The 16,074-nt window shown below is 41.8% G+C and overlaps 1 protein-coding gene across 3 annotated transcripts; it reads right to left on the reverse strand.

Annotated features, from left to right (window-relative positions):
* Window positions 1–1,611: 1,611 nt before the first annotated feature.
* On the reverse strand, window positions 1,612–12,785 carry LOC311498431 (ATP-binding cassette sub-family G member 4-like). 3 transcript variants are annotated; one of them, XM_084559014.1, is made up of 14 exons: window positions 12,200–12,785; window positions 8,685–8,802; window positions 8,370–8,502; window positions 8,162–8,212; window positions 6,984–7,129; window positions 6,220–6,343; window positions 5,929–6,043; window positions 5,688–5,824; window positions 4,889–4,987; window positions 4,593–4,761; window positions 4,344–4,444; window positions 3,569–3,727; window positions 3,362–3,480; window positions 1,612–2,317 (listed from the first exon to the last, which is right to left on the reverse strand). In XM_084559014.1, the coding sequence occupies exons 1-14, from the start codon at window positions 12,453–12,455 to the stop codon at window positions 2,092–2,094; spliced, it is 1,953 nt and encodes a 650-aa protein (XP_084415140.1). In that variant the 5' UTR covers window positions 12,456–12,785; the 3' UTR covers window positions 1,612–2,091. The 3 variants fall into 3 exon arrangements, with proteins under 3 accessions (XP_084415140.1, XP_084415139.1, XP_084415138.1); XM_084559013.1 differs by having other exon boundaries at window positions 8,685–8,829; XM_084559012.1 differs by having other exon boundaries at window positions 8,685–8,856.
* Window positions 12,786–16,074: the final 3,289 nt, after the last annotated feature.

The raw sequence follows: 16,074 nt of genomic DNA on the forward strand, positions 1-16,074 counted from the left end.
GAAATATACTTTTGACTTTGTTTGTTCAGGAAAATGAGCACATATTACATATCTGTGAGTGGCAACAATAAGTGAACGTCTGGGATAAAATTTAAAGGCCAAATAAGAGTCAGTCTGTTCAAAACCAATCAATGGAATGAAACTCAGATGTCGTTGAGTGCCCCATTTTGTGGCAAAAAATCAGGGACTGGTCTCAGTCTGATCTTGACAACACATGTTTGTGGAAGTGCATGATGGCACGGACAAAGGACCATTCTGAAAAATTCCTCGGAAAAAGAGTTGGTGCTGATCATCAGGCTGGAAAATGTTACAAACCCATCTCCTAAAGTGTTTGGAATTCACAAATCCACAGTCAGACTGATTGTGAACAAACAGAGCATTAGTTCTGGGACGAGCCCACTTATGTGGTTGCATTTGTTTTTCTGTGGGAGGGGTGCATCCTCTGTGGTTGAACAACAATGGCCCAGACTCTAACATTTGCAAAGATGCCTGTGGGGACATGGAAGACTTCTCACCCAGTATAAAAGATTTTATGGACGTTGGGGACAATGTACCTCTTGGTATCTTGACCAGTGAAACAGGCGTCTGGAGGAAGATCATTCCCTCCAGCTATTTTGTCCTCCTGTAGCTGGCACCTCCTCATTATATGAGGGCCTTAGGCGCTGTCAGGCTTGCACCTCGTCACGAGGATCCTGTGGGAAGCGGTGCAGCAGTTTCCCAGGAGGAAAACACTAGTCACTGCCCCAGAGTAAGGGTACGATGTAATGACTGGTACCATATTATGAGTAAGGCTGAATTAGTCAGACCAGTGTTTATTGGAATATGAGTCTTTTTACATACCCTTATGTACAGTTCAAGCTGCAACTTATGTTTCAACATGGAATGAAATACAGTAATTGACGTACAAGTGGTCATAACACCAAACAAGACAAAAAACAGTTATTATGTTGCAAATAAAATATGCACATACTTCTAATTACATTGTATTCTCTTTGGTTACTCTTCAAATACTTCATGTTTCGTAAATGGTAATAATGTAATAATAATAATTCCAACTGGACATGAAACTTCACATAGCACCAAACGTGACTGCATGAAAATACTGTGTCCTTGTGGCGTTCCTGGATGTAGCGCGGACACGAAACAATACCGACACATGAACTCATCTATTTTGTATAAATACATGAATATGACTGCATATGCATAGAATGATAAAGATAATACAGCATAGTGTAAAATGATTAAGGCTTTACAATTTGCAACTAAGATTTAAAAGACTTTAGATTAGATTATAGAAGTACAAAAAATACCAAATATTAGGAGACAATCATAGGAAAGCTTAATTTACAACTATCAACACGTTAAAAAAGAAAAGAAAAGAAAGCTAAAACAATGTGCTGATTTTCTTGTTAAGTTTGGGGGGCGTCATCCGAATTGAGTCACATGACAACACAAAAATATATATATACAACAAAACTGCTTTCATGCACCTTACAGACATTATGATCCCATGATTCCCACCAAAAAAATGATCATTCGTTTCCACTCTTTCAGGCACAAATCATCACACTTATTTTCCAGTGCAACAGTTTATACTATTTTTTTGGCTTAAAGAGTAATGTAAACACTGTTTGTATTTGCATTTCTCAAAAGGGGCAGTTTTGCGGACCGAAGTCCAAACACTACAGCACTGACAGTGGCAGTACAGTGTGGGATCGACAAGCATGTCCATTCTCATGCGTGCTACTGCATAAAAACATTTCTATCTTGTGAAAGTACGGTATGTGCTGCTCGATGAGGCTCAGTCTTGTCTGCAGAGTTGTCTGCTCACTGCCGATGTGGCTTTTGTGCACATAAGTCTTGATGAGGTAAAACAGGTGTAGGTTGAGTCAGAAGATGATTCCCCTCTGCTCCGCGCTGTCACCTTCACCGTTCTTGGCAGCAGAACAGAATCAGGATTTGTGTTCAGTCCTTTTAGCAGCGATGAATTAAATGAAATGAACAATGACACGGTGTCTGTGCACAGGAAAGGGTCCAGGTCTGGAATGACATTAGGGAGAGCTGATGCTCTGAAGATGAGCTGGGCGAAACCTATCTCTCAGACTTGACCTTATAGCGGAGGACAAGATAAGTAGCGAGTCGTAGGATGATGAAAAAAACACCCAGGACAATAAAATCGACGTAGAGCTTTGCATCCTCAACATCCAGTAGCTGCAGAACCTCTTCAGGCTGTTGGAACTTACACACCTGCCCCGGGCACTCCAGCTCTGAGCGGTTCATCCCGTAGATGGAGAGGATCACCCCTTCAAACCCGTATCTGTTGAAGAAATGAAACCACTGAGGTAACGTCATAACAGTAAAAAACCTTCATCTCCTTATTTTGAGTCACAATAGCCTAGATCACAGGTGTCAAACATACGGCCCGCGGGCCAAAAGCGGCCCGCCAGAGGGTCTAATCTGGCCCGCGGGATGAATTTGAAAAGTGCAAAAAAGACATTAACTGCAATTTTTCCAATAAAATGAACTGCTATCCCTAGGTTTCACACAGTTTTAGTGAAAGTTGGGGACATAACACGACACTGAGACCTAGAACTATACAGAAACTGCTCATTACATGTTTTGTAATAGTGCAGTTCGTTAAACGTAAACACTTAATGTTCTTCTTTGCACTAAAACAAAGGGAAACATTTGGAGTTGTCCTGATTTATAGGTTAATACGCTGTTGTGAGTGTCTGAAATCGAAAGGGTCCATTCAGAACGTAAACCCTGACTGAAGGAAAGGTCAAGGGTGACCTAAAATATTTATTAGGATTCATCCATAGATATATTCAGGAAGATACTTTCATCAGGCTGTGATATAATGTCAGCATGTTGAAATGACCCTCTGAGGATTATGATCCCCAGCATCCATATGAAATTGGACTCGAATGTGTGTTCTGGTTATTAAAAGCTATTAATTTCAGTAGAAGTTTTTAGTAGAGATTTGGCAACACAGCTGTATTGTGTTGTGTTGTTATATGTAAGTTCAGACAGTCTGAGGGGTTGAGATGTTTAGTCACTGGGTGGTGATATGATTCACACTGCATCACTGTTCATTCATTCATTTTCTGTAACCGCTTGTCCTCTGGAGGGTCGCGGGGGGCCTGGAGACTATCCCAGCTGTCATCGGGCGAGAGGCGGGGTACACCCTGGACAGGTGGACAGTACCCAGGGAGAACCCACACAGAAAGGCCCTAGTCGCCTGATGGATTCAGACACAGAACTTTCTTTCTGTGAGGCATCAGTGCTAACCACGCCACTGTGCCGCCCAGCATCTGTTCATCTGAACTCAAATATGTATAGTCGTTCAGAGTCTACACACCTGACATAAGACACATAGGAGCTCCACTGCAGATACTTGGGGATTGTGTCAAAGTTCACAAAGAATCCAGAGAAAAGCAGCACTGGGATAGCTGTGACTGGTCCAACAAATGTGGCTACCTGTGGATAGGTGCAGAGGACAGAAACTGTCTTATACGTGTAACAACAGCCACGAAATTCTACCCCGAACAACGTCAACCCACGGTACCTGTAGTGAGGAGGAGGCAGCACCGACCAGCAGGCCGAGGGACTGGGCTACCAGGGCAGTGCAGGTGGACAGGGCTATGAAGAGCAGGTAGCGGGTGGCCTCAGGAGGCTGCTCTGTCATCCAGTAGACTATACTGCAGTACATGATGGGGCAGATCACCTGAAATAACACATTTATTAACTATCACAAAGGAAACTGTTTGCTCAAAATCAAACATGAATCAAACAATAAGCTCCAATACAGGAAGGGAGTCAGTTGGTGGCAAAATATCTACAGTATATAACATAATTAATTCATAACAAGAAGGATAAATCGTTTTCTTTTTTTGGAACTAGACTTGTGTTGATTGGCAAGTCTCTAGCGTTGCCTTAAGACATTCAGGAAAAATCCAACAATTGTCACGTAGTACCTGATAAAATCCCATGTTTCAATTCTTCATATGTCTGCTCGTGCCCCGGTACCATACTTGTCAATAGTAGTTGGTCATGTTTTGTTAACAATACTGGCGGAGACCATGTCCGTGCTTTGCTATCTTTACATGCTAGGTGTTGTTTTTCTCAGACAGGTTTCGCCTCTGCAGCGTGTAATTTTCTTGAGTATGTAAAGTGTACTTCTCCCATTCAACCACATCCCATATGTGTCCGACTGGATTCAGATCTTCTGACTGTGGAGGCTACACAGAAACCTTGTAGTGCCTGCAAATAACACCAGAGTGCAGTGGACTGCAGCTACGAGAGTCAACCCACCCCTTCAGTCCTATCTACACACAGCTTACCTGGAACGGGATATCAGCCACGGTCTTGGCAAGGTAGTATGCTTTCAGGCTGTACCAGTAGTTAAGATGCTCCCTCAGGAACACAGACATCTCCAGAGGAACTGCCAGATGGAGCATCGAGGGTTTATATGCAGCACATAAGTCCATATCAGCCATTTATGGGGTGTTGAAATTAGGCAATGCCGATAAACAGAAGTGTATCTACACAATGCAAATATGAGTCCATAGCCTCCTCTTGATCATACTCACAGGTCAACACAGTTGGCATGAGTGCTCCAAACATGAGGAAGAGCATAGAGAAGAAGAGAAATCCGGTGTTGTTAAACACTTTGCTGGCATCATTGCCAATGTTCAGATAGAGCAAACCTATTAACACACCTATGGAGATGTGAGACATCAGTCTGAGGTGGGTTAAAACCTGAGAACACAACAATAGCAGACTTAGATCATTCAACTCTTCTAGGTAACAGCTCTTTTTATTTGACTTAACTTCAGCAGCTAGGCATACAGTAAGGTATTTCTGTTGAGCAGACATGGTTACCCACCTGGTCTCGACATATAGTTATGAGGGTTCTCTTGAAGAGGATGCAGAACTGTGTTAGTGTGCTTGTGGCAAAAGTATGGCTCTCTATGTGGCCAGTGTCCTGCAGAGAATAGAAGAAAATTCTACTGTCAGGGCCAGATTAAATGTACACAGAAACATCTATCTAGTTTTAGAGCCAGGGTACCCAACCTGAGGTCTGAGCCCCCCTAAGGGGCAATAAAGGTCATACTGGGTGTGTGAGGTTTTGTCTGATTAATGGATGATCAAGATTATGTATATGGTTATTTTTTGGTGCACCACACCTCTGTGTCTTTATCAGGTGAACTAGCTGATAAAGTTGTTCCTGCCCAACGGGGTTTTCCCACAATATTATTAATGAAATATTGTAAGTCACGATAAGATAATCCTTTAATTTATTTCACAGTGGGGTAATTTGCTGTGCTACAGCAGCATACAGTTTAAGGACAGTGCAAAAGATTAAAAAAAAAATACAAAAATAGCAAATTAATACAACAGTAGTTTTACAAATGTGGTCTAGGAGCAGGCTTGGTTGTACAGCCTCACTGCAGCAGGAGGGATGGACCTGTGGTAACGCTCCTTCACACAGCACAGATGAGGCGTAGTGCTGTTATAGCACTTGAGAAAAGGTGCTGATGACTCATCTTTATCACAACAGAAAGATAAATGTAAGGGGGTCCAGGGAAAAAAACAAATCCCAACTAACCATAACCCTAACCCTATCTATTAGCAATTAATTAGAAATTAATGTAATTATAAAAATGATAACATCTAGCACCTACCATGGGGAACTTTGATGCACAGACTGAACCATTGGTGTCGCACTTCTTCTTCTCTTCTAATGCACACATCCCACCTTGGACTGCCTCAAACAGCACCGGGTTCAGGTCTCCATATTCTCCTGACGCCACCTCAATGACTGAATCAAGTACAAAAGCAGAGAATGTAAAAGCAATGAATGAATTGCAAAGTAATTTTTCCATTGTCCTTAGCAAAGTAAGACATGAATAAATGTGAACATACTGAAGTCTGCCGGGTTGTGGTAGGTAGGACAGTACAAGCCCAGAGTCTTCAGATAGGGGATGAGGTAAGGGACTGTACCTTTGTAGATACACTGTCCCTGACTGAGGATGTAAAGCTGTGGAGGAACAAGACATTCAATGCTTATGTATTCTTTAACAGCTGATGATTGTCTGCGTACGATGCACAATGCAAGTGTTGGTATGTAACACAGGTTCTCATAAACCCATCCAGGATCTTCCTGCAGTCTATTGATGAATTGATTTTTTTTTTTATTTATTGACAGATTCACACCTTGTCAAACATCTCAAACAGTTTGGCACTTGGTTGGTGAATAGTGCAGATGATGGTACGTCCTCCCAGGGCCAGGGAACGCATTAGGGACACCACCTGGTAGCATGACACACTATCTAAGCCACTGAAACACAAAGACAAAATGAATGAACTGCTGGGAAGTCATCTGAAGAGAAGACACACTAACGTAAAGTACCATGCCCTGACACATCAACTGAAAGAACCCAAACTTCAGACTGATATTTTTTACATTTTAAGTTGGACATGATTCATCTTCATGATATAACAATATCATTGGACTTCTAGTGGAAACCATCTGAAGTTGGACATTTTGTGAAATACGCCCTTTTGCTTCCTTGCCAAGAACTTGATATCACACGCAGGTCTGTACACAGTGTGAAGCTGTGGCTAGCAGCCAGCAAACACTGGACACAGGAGAAACAACACATGCGAGCAAATGTTGCAGACACTTTTGCAGAAAGAACTTATTTGCCAGATACTACCACTATGATGAAGAGTATAATAATTGTCACAAAACTTTTTATAAATATGCAGTCAGATGTGCTGTCCGGACATATTGACTTTTCTGTAACAAAAGAATTCAATATGCATTTCCATTCAGTAATAAACCTGGCAATGTATACTGTTAGTGGGTACAACAAAAACTTTTCATATGGTATTCCAATCCTAACTGGGACATGCTGACTTTTGATTTAATGGAAGCAGATCAACACTTAAATATACAGTATTATGTTCCGTCTCACCTGGTGGGCTCATCAAAGAACATGACTGGAGGATTGTTGACCAGTTCCAGGGCAATGGCCAGACGTTTACACTGACCACCAGACAGCGAACTGGTACGAGTGTGAGCGCAGTCAAGGAGCCCTAGAGCAGTCAGAATCTCATTCACCTGAACAGGGAATGTGTGAGAGAAAGAGACAATGGGATTTAACAGAGGGTTTAACAATTTATCAGTTACCAAATAAAATATTTTCTTCATGCATTGTTGTTGGATGACTTGCAATGTATTTTAAATCCCTGACTGTTTTGTATTTTCCCTCTAGATCGCCAACCAGCCCAATATGATCTTTTTGCCACATATTCGTAATGCCAGGTACAGATTCATCCATCAGTACAATAATAGCCCAGCTTAGAAGACATACGGTATCAGGGCTGGTGTCAAATATTTGTTCAGTTGTTGATTTCATGCCATTTAGCAAATCCTGCTGAACATAAACCTGACAAAATTTTTTCTTGGAAGTTTCGGAAGTACTACGGCTTTTTTGCATTCCTGTTTCTGAAGGTCTGTCCCTGGCACGTTCTTTGCCAATATCAGGATGGTTTGGATTGGTCAAGAGTCAACTTGTGATGTATGATGTCTCTGATTAAAGTCACAGCAAAAATTATGACTCTAAAATCACTTGTTAACAATGAACATCTTATCAGATGCAAATATTATACAACCTGAACCTGGCATTACTTTGTCTTAACTGCTGAACTGTTTAACTTTGGATAACTCAGCCAAGACATACAGCCTCAGTTTCAGAAGATATCTAGTTCCTGTGCCTACTTGGTTGGAATGCACTGAGTGCATTGATTTGGGGCAAAAGCAATTGCCAAATGAATGTAGTGTAATGTTTAATAATAATTACTTTTATTGTAAGAGATACTGTCTAAAACAGTAACGGAGGTGGCAGAGGGCAATGTCAGATGAGCCAAGTACCTGCAACCTTGGAACATTTCATGCAAGGTTGGTATGTGTGTTGAGAGAGTGGAGTGCACCAACAATACCAGGCCATTCTTCCATATTAACTGTGACTGGCTGCTTAAGTTAGAATATAACTTGGCAGTGTTTAAGTTAAGTTCTCAAGGTGAAGAATTTCTGTTTTTACCTATTTTCCTTGTGTATATTAAGTTGGTAGACATCATCTTTTTAGCTTACCAGCTCTTTTTTCACATCCATAACTTCATCAAGCTTTAAGTTGGCTGAAACCTGCAGCAAAAAGAAAATATGCGAGGATAGTCACTCTCAAGTCACAAGGCTATTTCTACAACAACACTAATTCAGAATTTAAAAATCATGATATTCATAACTATAATTGCTGCAATCATCAGAAAGTTTCAAGTTCAAGTGACCAGTAGGAACCCACCATCATGGCCTCCCTGGCAGTGAGATGTGGCAGCAGCATGTCTTCCTGCATGATGTAGCAGGACATTTTCCTGAATTTCCGCAGGTCCCTGGGTTTCCCATTTACCAGGATCTGACCCTTCATCCCTGTTTCCCTGAGCAGTATGAAGGACGTATACCATTTAATTTAAACAAGAGTACATGCAAAGTCTGGCACATACACTGTACAGTCCATGTTTTACTACACCAGTTGTACTGTACTTGTACTGCTTATATTGAATTAACTGTGCCACTCTGATCTTTTACCTTGAACACAAGGGAATGTTTGTTCTCTCACCTGTATCCTGCTAAAATGTTCATTAAGGTGGACTTCCCGGCCCCTGACGGCCCCATGATTCCTATCAGCTCCCGGCTGCAGAACTTTCCGGAAAGGCACTTCAACAAGGCTTTGAAACCTGGAAACAGAGTGGGAATGGATGACACTGAACAACAAGAAGGAAAAGCTTCTTCTATCCTACAAGGACTTAAGGCATTTAATAAAATAATGTGTTCATGCTAATTCGGAAAGGGTAAATATTCAAAACACCTGACAGTCATACTAATGCACAATATAAAACATTGTGGTAAGAACTGTGTGAGAGAAGAGGATACAGAATAGGGTGAGATGGAAGCAGATGATTCGCTGTGGTGACCCCTGAAGGGAACAGCCAAAAGGAAAAGAGGAAGACTGAGATATGAACATGAGCAATAGACATTGCAAAAACGTGAGTCAGCCATAGAAACTGCAAGGTTAGCTCGGAAGACTGCTGAGGGAGGAGAGAAGTACAAGGAAATAGTAGGTTTCTCAACGTTTAAATTTTCTTATGCACCCAGCAGCAGGGCCAACATTTTCCAGTGGGGTCGAGTTTCTTGTAAGTGGGTGAGTGCATTCTCAACTTCACCGTTCTTGTGCCACAAACTGATTTTAGTTCAGTCTTAACTTGAACTGATGCATTATGTCTGCTTTTCTGACAGTCCATTGTCTACGACAGTAAATTTGGATTTAAACATGCACTTCTCTACCAAAACATCAAAAATATAACACAAATTCACCTACAGAAGCTACACGCATCCATAATTTTAATCCATACATATTGTACATGTTTTGTACACAACACGGTACAGTACGGTATCAGATGTTGCACTCACGTCTAACAGCATTATCACTGAGCACTCACCTGCACCAGCTTTTAACAAGATATTGTTATCAATGTTTGGGAGGAGTGGTACCTCTGCTCTGCTGCAGTGAACGTACAAACAAGAACCCTAATCTCCAACAAAACCAGAAAGATGCTGACGTCCAGGAGTCATGTACAAACACACAACTGTACTACCACACATGAAATGTGGTTTATCAAATCAGCGAGTAGAATCTGTTGTTTCTTGTTTTTTCACCTGTGTCTCGTTACCCTCTAACTCCTTGTGTACCTGTCCTGGACAACCATGTGCTCTCATTCGTCTCGCTGGTGTCCTGTTGTCCATCAGCCTTGGTGTATATAGTCTTGTCTCTTCCTTTGTCTTTCGTCAGTTTGTCTACTGAACTGCTTCCTCAGATCTATGTGTGGTTGCCTGAGCTTTGGTTTTGTCCTCTTTTGTTAGCCATTTTGGACCTTGTTTCCTCCCAGTGGAATATCTTATGTTGGACGTACTCTACTTGGACGCAGAAGCTTTTGTTACTCCGCTCTGTAGGCCTAAGTTTGATTAAATTCACCTTTGTTCTTCATCCTGGCTCATTCCAGGTATGTCCTGAGTTTAGGTTGGACTATGTGCACAGTTTCCATGCAAAGGAAACTGTCAGCCGATATGCTAACCACACAGCTAGCTACACTGACTGCATGATTACTTTCACACGTGCTCAGAATAAGAATTGTTTAGTATTTCATGAACAAAGGGTTTTTCCAAGGTGCCTGTCCTTTTTTAAATATTTGCCAGGGGTGACTCATTTCTATGGTTTTCTGAAGGTTATGATTTGATTTAGCTACTGAATGTGAGGTCTAAAATTCATGTGTGTCATGAAATATTTACCACATTTTGTGAGAAATGACTTTGCGTGTTAACGTTGTTGTATATACACTCCTGTAGAGCCTCTAACGTAGATTTCAGTAGTTGCTGGGGTTTCATATTGATTGTAGATCTGTTCTTATCTGAAACTGTCATTTCATTTAAACAGCAGCTTGCTGCTGTTACAAATGCAGGGACACTTCTCAATCACTGGGCTTCACTTACATAGTGCTGTGACACTTTCACACGTAGACAGCTTGGTATGGAGCTGTACTATCAAATTTTTGAAAAGACACCTCAAACAAGTTTAAACCAAAGACTGAAGAAAAAATGGACGACTCGTCTCCACTTCCTCCCATTGGCCACACTGCCGCTATTATCCCGGGGATGTGGGCAGCGCCATCTTGCAAGTTTGGAGCCAGAGTGGAGCCACATTATTGATGATCCACCCACACTTCCTCCAGACTGACTTGCATTTGCTTTTGATTAACACTGAACTCTGCTCTACCTCCACCACTTGCAAAAAAAGTTGGATTATACACTGCAGAGCATTGGCAACTGCCAAGCATGATGATGTCTCATCCTGTTTCTATAGCGTCAGATAGCTAACTAACACAAAACATCTCCAGAAAATTGACACTTGAACATACATCAGCATTATATTAACTACATAAATGACAGAAACCATTCTTGAAAAAAATGTATTTGATGTGTACTTTAGTGTTTTAGTTTGGCCCAAGTCCCTTCCACTAACATGGAGGAGGTGGAGCTTACGACCTATACTGCAGCCAGCCACCAGGGGGAGCTCCACAAATTTTGGCTTCACTTTTGAGGAGAAGTCATGGCATCCACTTTTTTTACAGTCACATTCAAGCACATTAATGAAACCGCAGGCAGGAACTGAGCAGCACAGTGGTCAATGAAAAGTTCAATTCATTTGCTATTCATCCACAGCACAAGAGGTGTTAACCTGCAAGATCTTTAAAGCTTGAAAGCAATTTTCATTTGTATGACCTTGAACCGTCTGTTGCCCAGATTAACTCTCCTCTCCTATCAGTCCTTTACCTCACCCACTCAGCTACATTATTGATGACCTAATCTGTCTCGCACAGTGTAGCACTTACTGGAAACCTCTGATGGTGCACTCCTGACATTCGACTCATGGACAGAGACGAGCACCTTCACCAGCACCTTAGACACATTTACTGAACACTGACACTATGGTCTACAAACACTGTCTCTTTGCATTTTGGGGTAAAGTGAAAAAATGATGCTAGTTTAAAATGCTGAACGAATAAGTGGCTATTTAGTTGAGTGCAGGAATTTAAAGGAACTGTTAAACAAACGAGCAATTTATTTGTGGACACGTTACACACTAACTTTGTTTTGTTAACTTCAATTTGAATGTTTTAGGGATTAAAACTTGATTACAAGAACAAATTTAGTGCTTTAATTTTGTGGAGGTCAACAATTGCTATGTCATGTACTTTTTTCACATGACTATTGAACAGAAAATACAGTAATTGAAGCCTTAGTTGGAGATGGGTCATTTCCTTCAGTGCAAATATTTAAAGAAGTAAAATGCACAAATGTAGCACATGTGTAAACACTGTATTTTACTGTCTGTGACTACCCTGTGGGGTGTGTATCGATCCTGTGTGAAATCCCTGTTCTCTCTGAATGTGGGGAAATGATCTGGCCAAGCGAGATCAATAGGAATTTGGATGTGCTACAATAAAGCATCAGTTGACTGCTTTGGGGATGTGACTGGCTTAACGAGATGAGTGTGAAGGGTGGGCAGATGTGTGTTACCTCTCCTCCTCCAGCATGGTCCCTCCTGAATGGTGTAGGAGACATTGATGAACTCTAGGTCCACGGCTGAGCGTTTGGGTAGGTGGGAGAAATGCTGCGCATCAGTGATCTGGTTCTCCACCTTCTTCAGGTGGGTCAACATGGATGCCTCCTGCTGCACAGCAGGCTGAGCTAAAGGCTGGCTGCCTCCATTACACAGGATGGTCTCCTCCATGGGGATGCTCACAGAATCAGGTTCCAATGCCTTATTATCCATACCAGCCTTCTGACTGTGAGACAATGGGTAGAAAAGTAAGAGATGAGAAAATTAAAGGTCAGTCGTGCTTCATTATCTGGTGCAACGTCTAATTTTGGGCCTACATCTGGGGATTTACGGCCTTGCCAGCGTATAAGAGGGTCGTTTTATAAAACTGAAAACTACAGGGAAGTTGAGTCAGTCAGCAGCTTCACTAGAGTCAAAGGACAGAAGAAGCAGACGATACTGTGATATTTTTGTTAACTGGATTTTTGCCCTTTCTAAGGCATTGCCTGCCCAGAGTGAGACGGTGAGAGCAACTGCTTTTGAAAATAATAAAGAAACACATGGTCAAAGAATCTGTGACTTGTGCGAATCAAACACCCACATTTCAGCCTTATATGCCAGTTTTTGTCTGCTACTGCTGTGCAATATGGTGTTCACAATGTTATCTGATTTCATGGCTGGAAAACTCGAAACAAAAAAATAAGTAGTAGTATGAATCAAATTTGAAACGTATCATAAATCATTATTGTTCTGCAAAAACAGAACCAGAAGCAGCTATAAGTGCAACGAATAATGAAGTTAAAACATCGTCCCACAAAGAGCAGTTTGTTTCATTCTCCATGCTCTGGTAAAGGTTACCACAGTTCAATTTCTGATCCTCCTCAGAGCTTCAATGGTAATAGGCAAATCTATATACTGCACATAGCAACCCGGTTGAAGAGACCGAACATTGCTTCCTCTCAATGTCTGGATAGTGTTGATCGTGCAGAAACAATGCTTGTGTGTGGATGTGTGTGCGTTCTGCTGCTTGGATAGTACAGATTACTCAGTATCACTTAGGATCATCTCTCTAGCCTCTCATGGGTGGGATCAAATCAACAGTATCTCATATGAGTTGATGTCCAATTTGGAGGAAACAGTGCAATGATCTCAAATTGCTGTAAAAAGTCATAAACATGAAGACGATTGACGAATACAAAGCACTGAAACAACCCAGGCAAGAGTCTTGCATCCTATTTCTAATTTCAAGTGAATATTTGAGTGTTGTGGTAAAATGTCAATCCCTCCTTAACCATGTGCTTCTAACTCCCTTGCCTACTTCTGGCAGCAATTTTAATCCAGTCAGGAGGGCATAATATATGTAAGTAAATTTTATCAAGTCTAAAGTAATAATTTCAGTAGAAGTTCTGTTCTTTACACAAACTTTCAAGGATCAATGTCTCAATATTAATCTCTGAGATTTTCCGTCGGAAGATCCTTCTACTGCATTTTATAAGCTCAGTAAACATTATTTTCAGATCTGGTGACAGAAACCTACATATAGTACACACAGGCCCTTTGGTGAATGAAACATTTCAATACTAATTTTGCATCAAAATCTAACTCTTTCCTTGACACTCACAGCTAAAGCCTATAACTAAGCCTAACAAAGGGACGTTCAGAGGTACCTGATCCTGCACCAACTACCTACCTGGCCTTAAAAGTAGAGAGGGTGTCGGCCTCCCCAACCCAAAGTAGGAGCCGAACCTGAATGAAGAAGGCCCTACCTTCCAATCTGCTTTTTGAGACTCTAGTTGAGACTAATTAAACTTGTAGGTTGAGAGCAAAGTGTTCTATATGATACTGGGAGGTATTTAGGATTGTCTTGTCACTTGTCTTATGTGCTATTTAAAGGACACAGCCTGGTCAAAATCAACTCCAAGATTCCTCCAAGGTGATGTCAATCACAGTTAATATATAATTTGATTACTGATGTGTTTAAAGCCAAATACATTTACTTCAGTTTTGTCTGAATTTATGAGTAGACAGCTTAAAGTCACCCAAGCCTGTCCGTGTTCAAGGCACGCTTGTAGTTTGACAAACTGATTTGTTTTATCTGGCTTCATAGATAAATATAGCTGGGTGTTATCTGCATAGTAATGGAAATTAATGCCGTGACTCATCATGATATTGCCTGAGGGAAGCAATACAACATAATCGGAAGGGGGGGCTGCTGCTGACTATTCCTGAGTCTGCTCCTAGGTCTGCTGACATCAAGCCGTTCCAGAGGTGGTTCCAAGATCCGAGTCCCTTCTGCAGTCTGTTTTGACTCTGTTAAGTAGACAGATGCAACTGTGGCTCCTGGGTCAGCTGACATCTCCCCTGTTTGTTTCTCAGTCGGTTGAAGTCTCCCTGTTTCTTAGACAGATTCTGAGTTAGCTGATATTCCTGATAGACAGCAATTTGGCCCTCCCTGATCCTAAGTCAGATGTTGGAACTGCTTTCAGAGTAACCCTCACCCTGCTTGCTCCAGAGTCACTCTAAAATCCAGCCTGCTCCCAGGTCACCAACCTCGCAAACCCACCACTCTGCTGATGGAGAGCCGTATCACTGTTGAACCACAGCCCAAGGTCCAGTTGTCTACCCTTTCGACTAGTTCCTTGTAGATATCTGTATCCTGTCCTGAACTCCACAATCGTGCTGTCCACTTCTGGGGCCCTTATTCTGCTGCTGGCCTCCTGCCTTGACTCAATGTGGTCTTTCTCACTGTCAAGGACCTCCAGCTTGGCCGCATTGACTGCTGTGCCTTACCCACTGTCTTGCCCTCCCCGACTGTGTTCCTTGTCTTCAAGTCATGGGCTTTTGCACACTCAGCAATTGCTGATTTTATCATTACTTGTGTGTGTCTTCAGTTCAGGAAAACACACATTACACCAAACGGTTTCGTATAATTTGTGGTTGCAGGTTTTTCAGTTTGAACCAGCAAGTACCATATCCGAGAAGACAAGTACAACTTGGGGAGATCTATTATAAAAAATACCAACACTGATTTGGCTAGAAACAACCATAACAGATTTATTCATACATGTCCAGAACAAGTTTGCTGGTGAGCTAATTATTCATCTAGCTAAAGTACAGTATGTACGTTTCCTGGGAAAAGATTGTTTAGGTACAACCCGTCAGACAAAATCCATTTCCATGGGCCTGGCAGGGCTCTAAGCAGCAGAACTATGCAACTGAACTCTCCTGTGATCGCAAAGTGATTAATGATGATTGAAATGGAGATACGTCTAATCTACTTTGTTCTGCACAGACCACTGTAAAAATGGTTCCCAAGTCTGAGGTGGTACAGTAATTCGTCCTTTTTAAGACAGAAGTCTCATTTAATCACTCATGGGGTTCTTAATCCCTTTAAGGATTAAAATCAACTTTCTTTTCTACCCTTGATCTGCTCAAAGCAGGAGGGGGCTAGAGTTACCAGCTTGGGAAAAAATCTGCAGACTCATGTACACTACCAAGCACCAAGCCAAGCCAACGTATGGGAATTGACTGCTCTTTCACTTGCCCTCCAGATCACACCCCCATTCATTCGCATTTGATTGACAGCAAGGAGGGAGAAGCCAGAGAAAAGTCTCTTCTGGGTGTCAAAGGGTCCTGATAAGAAGGAGGCAGGGAGACATGTTACGTATGCCAACATGTCACGAGTCACCTTGGATGCGACTGCGCCGTTCTGGATGAGAGGGACGGTCCAAGGAGGGTAAAGGGGAGAAGGAAAGAACTCAATGACCTGAGATCATACCGCTTCAGATTATGTACTGTACTACCTTTTTCTGACTCTAAGACTTGATGCCCCACATACAGCTGGATTAAAGGC

The sequence above is a fragment of the Chelon labrosus genome (assembly GCF_963514085.1).
Source record: "Chelon labrosus genome assembly, chromosome: 13".
Taxonomy (NCBI): Eukaryota; Metazoa; Chordata; class Actinopteri; order Mugiliformes; family Mugilidae; genus Chelon; species Chelon labrosus.

Bases quoted from the DNA above. Each gene is read 5' to 3' on its own strand.
- LOC311498431 (XM_084559012.1), bottom strand. From the start codon at position 12,455: ATGGATAATAAGGCATTGGAACCTGATTCTGTGAGCATCCCCATGGAG. The intron at 6,044-6,219 runs GTGTGAATCTGT...GTTCCTCCACAG, and splicing joins TGTTTGAGATGTTTGACAAG to CTTTACATCCTCAGTCAGGG. The intron at 4,762-4,888 runs GTGGGTAACCAT...TTGTGTTCTCAG, and splicing joins TAACTATATGTCGAGACCAG to GTTTTAACCCACCTCAGACT.